Genomic DNA, 12,970 nt, shown 5'->3' with positions numbered 1-12,970 from the left:
GAATCGTCCACAATTGTTTTTTTATACTTACAATACACAAAATCAAATTTTGATATATACTGGTGTTCATATTTTAAAAGAGATAATTTAGATGTGTTTCGGTAAATTGTTTACCGTTCAATATTGATGAAACATTTTTTTGTATAGCTAGATTCTGTAAGATTTCTTAAAATTTAAAATACTTCAAAAGATCTTAGCTTAATGTTGAATGATTTCAATTTTAACTTATAAGTGCAATATTTCTAATAAAGCAGCAAAATTGCTGGTGTTTGTGATGGGAAATTTCAGGACCTTCAACAATTTTTTTTGTGTTGTATTCAATTTAACTTCTTAGTAAAGAAGAATATATAATATATTGAATAAAACAATATTTGTTTTTTTATGTTTACGAGATAATAATACAATACATTCTTGAAGTTTAATTAATAATAAAAAAAAAAATCCCTTATATTATTAGGTATAACATAATTAAATTTTTTTTAATTTCGAAGAATTGTAACATCATTAGTGAAATAAGATATTATATATAAAATACAAAGGTAATATAATTTTAACAATAAGTAAAATAGATACAAAGAAAATTACCAAGATATTTGTATCTAAAGTAATATGGAAATATTTATTTTACATATTACAGCATGAGTATTTAGATATGTTTTTCTTAGTCCTTGTATAAATGTTTGTATAATTAAGCATTTTTTTCTGAAAGCGACTTTAATTGTGTACTATGGAACTATGCTGCTTCCCTCTAATCTATATAACCTTCCAGAATTTAGATGTTACAAGTATGTATTACATCACTTATCAAACATCCCCAGCATATATAACACATGTGACGGGTCCATTTCTCGTCACGCCAACTTCTTGCTGACCTCGTCCCCCCGGGGCGAAGAAGAAGAAGGCCGCAGATTAAAGGGCTCCTATTAATCGTCGTGTGCCAAGTGATAACTTGTTCGCTCTTTCCACCCACCCTGGATCTCCACCACCCCCTCGGCGTGTATCAAGTTAATGTCAATATTTGTAATCCCCTCCGGGGCCTCGGCCCTCTCGCACCTAGAGAGCCGACTGCTTCTGCCTAATGAAATAAGTCGGCGAGTTTCTCGATTTATTTTTTCCGGGGATTATAAATTAATCTTTATTTATAACTTTTCTTCGTGCCCTCCCAACGCTCCTGGGATAAGCAGGATGCGTTTTGAATTCTTTGCCCGGTGTTATTTCAACGGCTGTTGTCACAAGGATTTGTCGGGTGTGTGTGTTTTAGCTTCGTAATCTTTTTAGGTTTTTAATCGTGGGAATGTGTTTTTATAAGTGTTTTTCCTAATTGCCATGAGAAAATGATGACGGGGAATTAATTTGTGGCTTACAAATTATTTCACACACCAATGTAACACAATGGTGATATGTAAATTATTAATTATAAAAATATTTTTTTAGATGTTATTTTAAGGCGTGGAACACAACATCCCGGAAATGCTTTCTAATTCTGATATCTCGCCGTAAAAGTAAATATTTTTTGAAACATTGTAAACAATCTTAACTGAATAAAACAGGATTGATTAATTTCGCATACTTTACTGCAGCAGTTTCCAAGCTGGGGTACGCTACAAGTTTAACCTTTAATCCTTTATTAAATTTATTTCTATCATTTTTAAAAACTATGTATAATTTTTTGACTGGTAACAATGGAAAATCTACTTATAATGAATATACTAATGCTGAAGAAGAATCCTGAAGTAAAAAAATATGATTTATCTTATCTACAATATGATTCACAAATATGATAAATGGCTTGAAAAAATAACGTGTTAAAATTTCTGCCTTTAACAAAAAAATACAAGTTATGTAAAAAGAAAATCAATCTTGTCAAAATGCCATTTTTACGCAAATTTAAGTATATATGGGCCTAATGTCATGTAAATAATTTACCAATAGTTTCGATTCAATCGATTTAATTTTAATTACATATTAAAACAACACACACCCTTACTTGTGAAATCGGTAATATTCCCACAGACTTGTTTCCTCTAAAATTTAGACAGCGAAATACTGAATACTTAACACGTATTTTTTCAATCTGTTTTTTGATCTTTTAATCAGGTTTGTGAACAAATATATCAGTGCGGCCAACTGAATTGATAATCTTGGCAACTGTAGACAGACTAATGACAGTCAGCTGTCAGTTGAACAAAAACAATAAAGCCATCTCTTTTATACGCACTGGGTGCGAAAAGATTTTGTTCACGGAACATCGATGTTCCGCGGAACATAACACATATTGAAATATGAATAAAGGGATATTTTAATATAACATAAGTAAATGCCAAAATAAAATACTTTGGACATTCCGAATATCTTTCGTATGTTTAATTGGACATGTATGTACATATATTTTGTGGGCTGAAGCAAAAGTAATGCATAATTACATAAAGTACTACCACTCACAAAAATGTTTCACATTGAAAAGAAAATAATTTATTTAAATGTCATAAAAACGTCTCTAAATATAAAATACTGATATAATATTTATGCACGTGGCATTTAAAACATATGTTTAATTGTTTTCGTTTAACATTAAAAATATAATGACTGTTGCAATAACTAACAACTGTTAAAATTAAATGGGAATTTTTATTTTTGAAATTAAGAAACATAGCTTTCAGAAACGCTTTAACATATTCGATAATTTTTTACGTGAAAAATTAATATTCCACCCCTCATATTATATTTACTCCAATTTGATTGGTGAAATTTCCTTTTGATTTCCTTCCTCTCAAGATGTTGACTTATTTGTAATTTAAATTTCCTCCAAAACCGATCGATCCGCCACTGGCGCCGCTAATTTTTTCTCTCCTCCACCTCTTCTTCCCTTATTTACACACCACATAAGGGCACTTTTTGCCGATTTATAGTACCAAATATATAGTGTGTATGATGAAAAGTGTTATTGATTAATGTTGTGTATTGTGTTTTTGTATTTCAGGGTGCGTTTTCCCGTCGAAGTGGTCGGGTCGTTGGTTCCAATCGGGCGTTGTTCAACCAATTACCATAGAGGGAGATAGACTATCAAATAAAGGAAAGTGCCTTTCGTCAGAAGGTGATAAATTTCTTCTGGTGGACGAGTAAGAGAAATTCTATAATAATCTATATGTTTGTATATATTGTCGTGTGTATTATTGATACGTTTTTTGTTTTCAGAAAAAGGTGTTATAGATGTGTCGTTATTCACGAAAAGCATATAAACGTTTTACAATATAAAGAAAGTAAGTATAATAAACAGTTTTTTAGTATTGACAATATTTATTTATTAATTTAAAATTCAACAAATAAAAATCTTGAAATAACTAAATATAATTAAAGTAATTCAATAATTATATTTCCTAAACTTGACGTACGTACGTAGTGAAGGAGTCAAGTTGCCTGTCTCTATCACCGTGCACAATATTTTACAAAAGGTACCAATAGCTGGATCTGTTTTTCAATTTCTAAGAGTAAATGGTGGAGTATGAAAAAACAAACTTGAGAGCATAATCATAATATATTGCTGCAGAGGGCCCCCATCCGCCAATTTCTAACGCCGTAAAGAGCAAGTTAGCTATCCACTCCTATAACATGCTTAATATGATTGGGTCCGTCTGTGATTCGCTTCAATGACGTTGCTATTCTTCAACCACAACCTTCTTCAACCACAATCGCCTGCGTTAATGATAGCAGCAGTGTAAGACCTTGGACACTAGACACTAGCTCAGTAATAAAAAAGACCGAAAAAATAATGTTCATTCATTCAAAGTCGAACTGAATGCTTTATTGCTGAGTTTATGCTGTATTGAATGTTGATACATGCTTGCGAATTTTGCAAAATTTTGGGAAAAATAATAAACAAGCAGGACAAATTCCGACTCAAGCTACCAACATTTATGACCAATGTCTGTTCATGCATGTTTCGTATTTCAAATAATAAGAAGCTTTTAAATAAATTTCCTTACATTCAGGTACTTCTAAAAATACTTTATACGCTGATTCTTTATTGTATTGTCTATGATTACTAATAAAAACCAGCGAGACTGTACAAAAACCCCTTTTCACTTTCATTAATTTACTATAATGTTGGAAAAAGAATTTTTGAAAATACGGGTGCAAATTTTTTTTCAGTACTACTGGTATTACATTGTCGATTTTTGTCCCAATACCGGTATTACCGGTATTAAAAACCATAAATACGACTAAGGCTTGGCCTGAGTTGCTATGTGACAGGATAAACTACAGAATACAGCTCCGTATATCATTCATTTCGTTCCAATGCTTGCCGTCAAATGGCACCAACCTGCACATAGCATTTTGAGCCATCTTCTTAGTGTACCATATGTCACGCAGAAGTCAAAATTCTTGCATTTTGGCTCATGACATGATTTCTATCACATATATATCCATAAATGTGCGGGGGGTGGGAGGATGGTATGGCCCAACACCGGTATTTCATATAGTTTGAATTTTGCCCGACAGATGGCAGTACAGATCAGACATAAAACTCAAAGTAAAACTGCACTCATTCGTTTTTAGTAGTAAGCAAATGAAACTCATTTAAATTCGTCGAAAAATGTAAATTCAGTACGGTGACTCATGATTGTCACTCCAGCAAGTGTACAAGTGGACTAAAAAGCGTAGGAAATAACGATAAATAAATCCACTAAGCTCGTCAGAAATTTCCCTCAGTGATTGTCAAATCTTAAAAAAATATTAAGAGAAAATATGTTTAGGTTTAAGCAGGCAGTGCATAAGTGGCTGCGATATCAGCTAAATTATAGAAGTATCCATGTACTTTTTAAGCGTTAGAAAAATTGTGATGAACGGAGACTACATACAATTTTTTTGTACTCAACCCCATATGTTTAAATTAATTTATAAATTTGTATTAGAATAAAAAAATCAGTTTAATACATATTTGTGAAACTGATTCTCAGAGTTTGATATCAAAATTTATTTAGAAAAAGTATTATTAATTTTATAATTTTATTGTTCAAGATTCTAAAATTATTTCTAGTTTATTGCATAAGAAGTAATCACTCATATATATCAATTAAAACGATAATAATAATACAAACAAATCTTTTCAATTTCTAATAAAATAGTATTAAATTCATATCAATCATTGTCATAAATAATAATTATATTATTTTCTAATTAATTTCAGCTTATTGTCACACTAGAGAGCATCTACCGAATTTATGCTCGTCCATAACGGGAGACGCTCTTTTATATTCAATGTTTCGTGATAACGCATCACCAGTTATGTGTCCACTGAGAGGACCCTTTTCCTTTACGTACAATAGGTAACGAATCAGAACAAAAAGTATATTATTATAAACCACATATGATATAATTTCTTTTTTGCATTAACAGAGGATATGGAGATTGCAAAAGTCCCGTGTCGTCTATTGAAAGCTGTACAGAAGAATCGCGTTTGTTGTTAAACTATCAAGCGTGCCCCGATGTCCATGGCTCTGAGAGCACAGGTATTATAATACTAATACAATCACATTTGGATACATGGTGAATATTTTATTTAATAATTTTGCAGTGGAAGAATTAGAATGTCTTGCCACGTGGAAGGAGGGAAGTTTAAGATATTTAGTTGGAAAGATACATCATAATCATGCTACAAGCAACGAAGATCGTTATCGATGTTTTGTATACGAAAAAACGAATGGAATAGGTTAGTAAGTTAATTTTCTATGATTGTGGAATTGTGTATAATTGTATGTTTATCAATCATCAGGTTCTCATTCGCAAATTAAAGAAGGTGACGGAGTAGAATATAGGGTAGCACAATCAGGCGATGCGACTTGTAACGGATTGTTTAGTGCCACTGATGGATCGCGTACTATGGCACTAAAACGAGGTATGTTTTTTACAATAATGTACTTTTAACTCAATTAATAAATTAATATTTTTATTAGGAGAGCTCTTTTTTTTGTATTCTCATAGAAAATTATATATTACCAAGAATTTATTTAAATTTTGCAAACAGTTTTGTGATTTGGAACATTCTCAAGCAACGCGCTTAAAGCATCCTTTCAAAACATCTGGACTTTACGACTTTCTTATAGCAGTAACCATCCAGCTTCTTAATACGCTGGTACTATATGTTGATCTGTTTAAAATCATATGTTTGGTAAATGTTTCTTAAACACTATCATATATATTTTCATAAAAATTAGAATTGTACTAGTTTGTTTATCCATTCAGACTAATTTCTGTCAGTAATCAATGGCTTCACCATATTCTATTTTAGATTTTTTCTTATCAGAGTAATGACATTTTTCAACTATTAATTATAGTCTATTTATTTTCAAGAGTCAGTGCGCAAGAACATTGTTTAACGCGTAATCAAAATGTGCTCTTAAATTTCTGCCTTGTGATTGGTCGTTCTCAATGAAACGATTGATCTTACGGCAAACGACCAATCACAGGGCAGAAATTTAAAAGCATGTTATGATTACGCGTTAAACAATGTTCTTGCGCACTGACTCTTGAAAATAAATAGACTATAGTTCTCCATGTTCACATATAAGCAAATAGTAAATAAATATAAATTATTATGCAAAGCTACAAGATTGGTCGTAATAGCATATTTTAAATTTGTGAAAGACTATTGTTGTATATTTGTGTATTCTTTTTGCTTTTTACTTATTTATGTACAATCTTAATCAATTCAACTGTATAAAATATTTAAAAAGCTCAACGGCACCATGAAGTTTTGTCAATAACTCTGCATCATTTGTAGATATAATAACCCAATTATATTTGTCGGAACGGAACCAATCTTAACTTCGCTTGCATTTTCACTATATACATATGTTTCAGTATAATAATCTGGATCTAAAACTGGCAAAAAATATAATTTTACTGAATTATCAGTATTCAAAAGAATAAGATAAAGAATTATTTAAGAATAAAATTATTTTACTTTAGTGAAATGAATGTCACTCAAATTTGATAATTATGATAAAAAAAGTTTGACATCAACACAATAACAAAATACACAAAGAACAATCTTATAGTTAATAAATATACTTGATTATGAATCAGTGGTTAACATGTAATATTGATTATGATTGAAATTTACAGTGCCATCGAGTTGGAAGTGTCGCTTTCCATCTTGGATGACCTTCCCTGGTCACTGGCATACGCTCGACTATTCCAGTACGTATTCATTTCATCAGAAGAACGCAACCCTGCGTATCACCAATCAGACCGGTGGTGACATCAAAGTGCACTGTGCTCATATCAAAACGCCGATGAACACCGAAACCTCGGTTGTGCTAGTGGCACATTGGCAACATCATTGGTGATTAATTTATATTTTTTACGTAATGTATTATATAATAGAACCTATAACTCAGGAAACTTATAGGCAAAAGCATTTCAAATTATTATTTATAACTTATGAATATATATTTTAGTGTCGGTCAATACGTTTGTTTGGCTTTTTACCGTCGCGGCACGCACGCTGCCGAAATGCAGTTGGGTTCTCCTACCGTAAGATCTGAAGACGCATGTTCGTCTTCATACTTTGAGCCTAATCGCTCGCGGTATATAACACTCGTCAGTGAGTACTTAAAAGTTGCTAATAACATAAAACATTTACATCATAAATTTTATAAAATTAATATATTTTACAGCGAGTAATCCAGAATCGAAGAACTGTCCCTATTCTGGCAAATTCACCATCGCCGGTTTGAAGATACACCAAAGAAACGCTCGTTCCTTAGAAGTAGTAAATGTAGGAAACGACACAGTCACTTTAAGACCGAAGAGTGCGCATAAACACGGACACAGGAAGCATAAGTATTCGGATTCAGAAGATCATGAAGATAAACTCTCCGTTGTCGAACGTAAAAAATTAAAGTATCACAAGTTTTTGGAGAAGATTTTCGCTAAAGAGGCGCTCAAGAGAGATATGAAGTTGAAGCGAATGTTGAACGAGACGAGTGCATTGTTGAACGTTACGTCAAATAGTTTAGTGTCTAATGTGTCTTCGGATAAGCAGTTGGCGAGGAATCGGAGATCAAGTATAAACGTAGATTCAGCTGCGTGTATAAACAGCGAATTTACAATGTTGGACATTGGGTGTAACTCTCAAGAGAGTATGGAGTTTCATTCGTCGTGTGATAATAAAGAATTTATAACTGGTAATTAAAGATATCCTATTTTTGTGTGTATTATAGATATATTGAGCAAAGATTTGTTTCCAGATCTAGACTCATGCTATTAATATATGTTTTAGTAAATACAGGAAATAGGACTTTTTTTATAGTAGCTTTTATTAAAAAATAATAATAATGTTTTCAGCTTATTCATGCCACGGAGGCTGGACCGAAAATGGCACGTCATTTTTAATCACCACGCCGCTTACGAGAGATTCAATTGGGGCCAAGCGGTTTTGCTTCATATACAAAGAGTCTCAAGACAAAATGTTGCATTTCACCCGTTCTTCGGTGAGCTGCGATCGTAACATAAGGCCTGGAATTGACGGCGCCCTTGTTTTGAATGCCACTAGTTCTGGTAAAATACAGTAATAGTCATTTAGATCGTTTTGCTGATACAGTTATTAATATTTCAGTATTTTTTCTTTACAGGAGAATGCCAAGAAACGTCTTCAGGCGTGACGATCAACATGCACAAATGGAAGACTCTGTTAATAGACTGTTTATCTGTATATCTTATTTTATTTATACCACACTTGGTTGTAATGAGATGATTCAGTCGCGGCAAATGATACTTTGTACTGCGTTTATTTAGTAATAATAAAGTTGTGATGATAGTGTTGGTATAATTAAATAATATATAGGCTTCTTATATAAATTAATTGTTAATTTATTTATATACTTAAATGTAATTATTTATATACAATACATATTTGTATATATTGAATAACAATGATCATAGTAAGAAATCACATAAAAAATAATAATTAAATAAAACATTCTCATCAATTTGATTTATTTAAAATATTGTTAATATATTTTTATACACGAGCATTATATGTTAAAGTGTATGAGAAATGAATAATTAATAAAAATAAAACATAACTTTAAGTACACGATATGTTAAAATATAATGTTAATGTCACGATAAGTAAAATAGTTAAAATTATACATAAAAAAAAAACATTTTTATATCATTAATATATACATGTATGCAATAAAATCATATATATATAAATATTTAAAATTATAGTAATCATCGCATTTTTATAATAAAAAAAAACACTGCTATATTATAAATATTTTTTTTAGGAAATTGTTAAAAATCTGTCATTCTGTTGAAATCACTCTAAGGAAATATTGTAAATTATATAATTTTAATGTTGAATACTTCATTCTCACAGCAATAAAAATATATATTATATTTATTAGCGTATTGTATTATATATTATATACATAATACGAATGAATGTGAACAATCAAAGGTTAACAGATAGTCATTGGTGCGAATTGATACTTTGTACAAAAAAGATACATGTTACGTTTGAAAAGATTGTATATTATTATAATTGTAAAATAATTTGATTTATATTGTGTCAGATTAATATGTATAAATTTGACACTTCTCGCAACTTCTGTTTTCGCTGACGAAGCCAATCGGTCTTTACAAATCTATGGTACAAAATAGCGAATCAATACAATATAACCATTATTATTATAATTGTTGTCATTCACACACCCAGAAATATTTATATAAAAATATATATATATATATATTTATTTAAAAATATCACAACGAATATATAAAATTGCTGGAGCGCTTCAAAATTTCTTTAAAAAAAAGATACATTTATCAAAGATTATTATAATATATAATGATATAGCTAAATCTCTGAAAATTTGCTAAATTTATATATAAATTATTTATTTATCGTAAATAGCATAATTTTTATAATGAACGGTTGTGAAGCAATAGTGAATTTATATAAATTTGTAATGTGTTATCATAATCTTTCGATTTGGCTTTGTATTTAATTTACATCATGTAATATATTCGCATGCACAAACTATTAATTAATTAGCTATCATCTGTAAAATTTATATACAGAACACTAGGAGATACAAGTTGAAACTGTGATTTTCTATAATGCAGAATAAGTTGGGTGTAAATGTTGTTAAAAAAGTGCGTCGATTAGTGCTTTCATATCATACTTAAAAGTGCTGCTGTAAAATGTATACTAAAATTTTATTTATATAGTAATATATAAACAATAGTTTAGCTAAAGATTTAACGCTATGTTTGCATCTATTGATATACTAAATAAATTTGAGCAATACCAAGTGATAATTTTATAATAATAATCATTGAATAAATATTTATTTTTATTTAATTATACATATAAGATTTCTCATATACATTTGCAATAAATCTTACTAAAATGAGATGTAAACATAGCTAAGATATAATTTCAATAATCAAACAAAAAATGTATACATACATATTTCAAATTTATATCTTTGTAAATATTTATATTACTAAAACCTGTGCTATATTGTAATCTTACATCAGATTGACTATATATAATCATATTATATATAGTTTATATACATATACGCATGATAGTTATATATTTATAATAGTAACGATTAACGTAGAATTATACTATAATAACTATAATGTAAATTAGCAATATTAGTTTTCGTAAAATCGCTAGAAGTTTATTTTATATTATTATATTATAGTTGACAAGCAATAATTGATAACCGATCGGCGACTATCGATCGAACACACAAAGTGAACGTGCTATATTTTTGCGTGTTATTGTTATATTGTAAGATGAGGACTCAATTGCGGCCAACCGCGACTTTGTTAATGATGTGATGTTTATATTTATATTATTCATGTGTGATCAGTTTTAGCAATATCATCATCATCAAGTCATTTTTTTATATTATTTTTCCATGCGATATGCAATCATTAATCGTTTGATTTTATAACATCCTCACAATTTTTTTATTATTTATATAAAATAATATTTATATACACATTATATTATTATATACACACACAATTAAATATTTAATAAATTAAATATACTTCTCTAAGCAATAATTAAACTTTAAATGTTATGATTTTTATCAATCTGTCATTATTTTTATTATTATTATTATATATAAAATTTTAATATCTACTTTAATATTGATTATAGATACAATTAAAAAATATATTATACACTTCTCTAAATTGACCATAATTCTATCATATATACATATTATATGTTTATGATTTATTTAACTAACATTCTGTAATATAGATACAATCTGATAATAAAATTTTGCTTTTATAATGTTAAATGTTTTTAGGGGTAACGGCGTTTTTAATTCTAGTTTGGCCTTTTAAGGCAATTAATATTTAAAAAATAGGTTATTGCATATTAAATCTTCGAATTTTTGTATATTATAGATTAATCCAAAAGTCTGTTTCACTTTTTTTAATAGTGATCTTAAAAAACCTGAAAACTTAATGATTTCATCTATTCCTTAAAATCAAAAGTAATTTGATAGTAAATAAAGAGTATTTCTAATATACATTTTTGAGTTAAAAATAAATTGTAATATAATACTATATAATGAATTAGAATCACAGTTAAGAGATATTTGTATTTTATATAAAAATCTTACATTTTATATGCAACAACCTATTCATTTGAACATTAGATTATCATATTTTACAAGATAACATAATGTATAGGAAATATAACAACGAATTAAGGATTACATTAAATTGTATGATGTTAGTTTTCATTCTGAGATACGCTTTAAAGCTTACGATTCTACACCTGCGACTGTTACCCCTGAACGTTCATGTTATACTTTTCGGTTTAGTGTTTAAGTAGTACGTGGATGTGGTCAGTCGATTTCTGTGCCTTGATTATAAGTAAATTATATGAGGAAGGATAAATTTTTCTAGTGATAATGGAAAAATGTTTCCGTTGACGTTTTCTCTCATCAAACGTGTATAGGGCACTCACACACATAGGGGCTGGTCAAATTTTTGCCAACTCGGCCGTCCCAATAATTGAAACGAAATAACTCGATACAAAATGTATGTTATGTAACGACGTTGAAACATTTTTTGCACCTGTGATTGTATATCTTTTGAAAATGTTTCCAATGTTGTTATCAATAACGCATATATGTACATGTGACCTTTCAATTATGATGAATATATCATAAAAATCACTCGGTTAGTGAAAAACCAATGTATATATACACGTAGATACTTGTGAAAAATATAAAACTCATCAGCATAATTCGATATCGGTGATTTTATTAGGCCCTTGAATATATCCAGTCCTAAATTCATGAATATCATAAGTTAAACTATCCCATTGTCCGTAACGCAGCGGTGCATGCATTTATATTTATAAGTAAAACAGTTTTAGTGTAGTTGTATTGTGCATTAATGAATATATTAATACGTGCATATTCTTGCTGTACTACTGTGTCACAATCTCCAAGACAGTGGCGTAGCTATGGTGGGGCGGAAGGGGCGGGCCGCCCCGGGCGGCACTTGCTTGGGGGCGGCATATTCGCGATGAAATCGTCTAGTGTGGTTCTTAACCCTGAATACACTAAAATGTATGTAAATCTACGAATAGCAAGAGCTTAACAATAATCAATTTATTATTCTAAGAAATGCTGATTTTATGACCCTGCAAAAAAATGTATGGGGGGGGCAGTAATTTTAAGGATTGCCCCGGGCGGCACATACCCTAGCTACGCCACTGCTCCAAGACGTAGCATTTAATTTAAAACGTGTAATTAAAATTATTAATTAAGTTAAAAAGACAAGCATTTGATCCGCTAATCAATGTTTCACGTCTCAAGAGATGATGCCAGTTGTAGCATGTTCATTTCAATCAATCGGTCAGATAATGGACTAATAATATGTAAACAGTTATTTAGCTGAATTCTTAAATTCT

At 29.9% G+C, this 12,970-nt stretch overlaps 1 protein-coding gene across 3 annotated transcripts in view; it reads left to right on the top strand.

Annotated features, from left to right (window-relative positions):
- Window positions 1–12,303, top strand: part of LOC148239154 (uncharacterized) — a 112,934-nt gene extending 100,631 nt beyond the window's left edge. For all 3 annotated transcript variants that reach the window (XM_088196205.1, XM_088196214.1, XM_088196224.1), the window contains 11 exons: window positions 2,981–3,119; window positions 3,196–3,260; window positions 5,189–5,327; window positions 5,398–5,510; window positions 5,576–5,710; window positions 5,774–5,896; window positions 7,126–7,345; window positions 7,461–7,606; window positions 7,680–8,189; window positions 8,350–8,562; window positions 8,637–12,303. In XM_088196205.1, the coding sequence (XP_088052331.1) occupies window positions 2,981–3,119; window positions 3,196–3,260; window positions 5,189–5,327; window positions 5,398–5,510; window positions 5,576–5,710; window positions 5,774–5,896; window positions 7,126–7,345; window positions 7,461–7,606; window positions 7,680–8,189; window positions 8,350–8,562; window positions 8,637–8,758 (1,925 nt within the window). In that variant the 3' untranslated portion in view covers window positions 8,759–12,303. The remainder of the gene's footprint in view (window positions 1–2,980; window positions 3,120–3,195; window positions 3,261–5,188; window positions 5,328–5,397; window positions 5,511–5,575; window positions 5,711–5,773; window positions 5,897–7,125; window positions 7,346–7,460; window positions 7,607–7,679; window positions 8,190–8,349; window positions 8,563–8,636) is intronic.
- The last annotated feature ends 667 nt before the right edge of the window (window positions 12,304–12,970 follow it).

The sequence above is a fragment of the Plectrocnemia conspersa genome, unplaced genomic scaffold (assembly GCF_051122295.1).
Source record: "Plectrocnemia conspersa isolate PC_06_02 unplaced genomic scaffold, ASM5112229v1 ptg000001l, whole genome shotgun sequence".
Classification (NCBI taxonomy): Eukaryota; Metazoa; Arthropoda; class Insecta; order Trichoptera; family Polycentropodidae; genus Plectrocnemia; species Plectrocnemia conspersa.
Note: the sequence above shows the minus strand (reverse complement) of the source record. Positions and strands in the feature narration are given on the sequence as shown.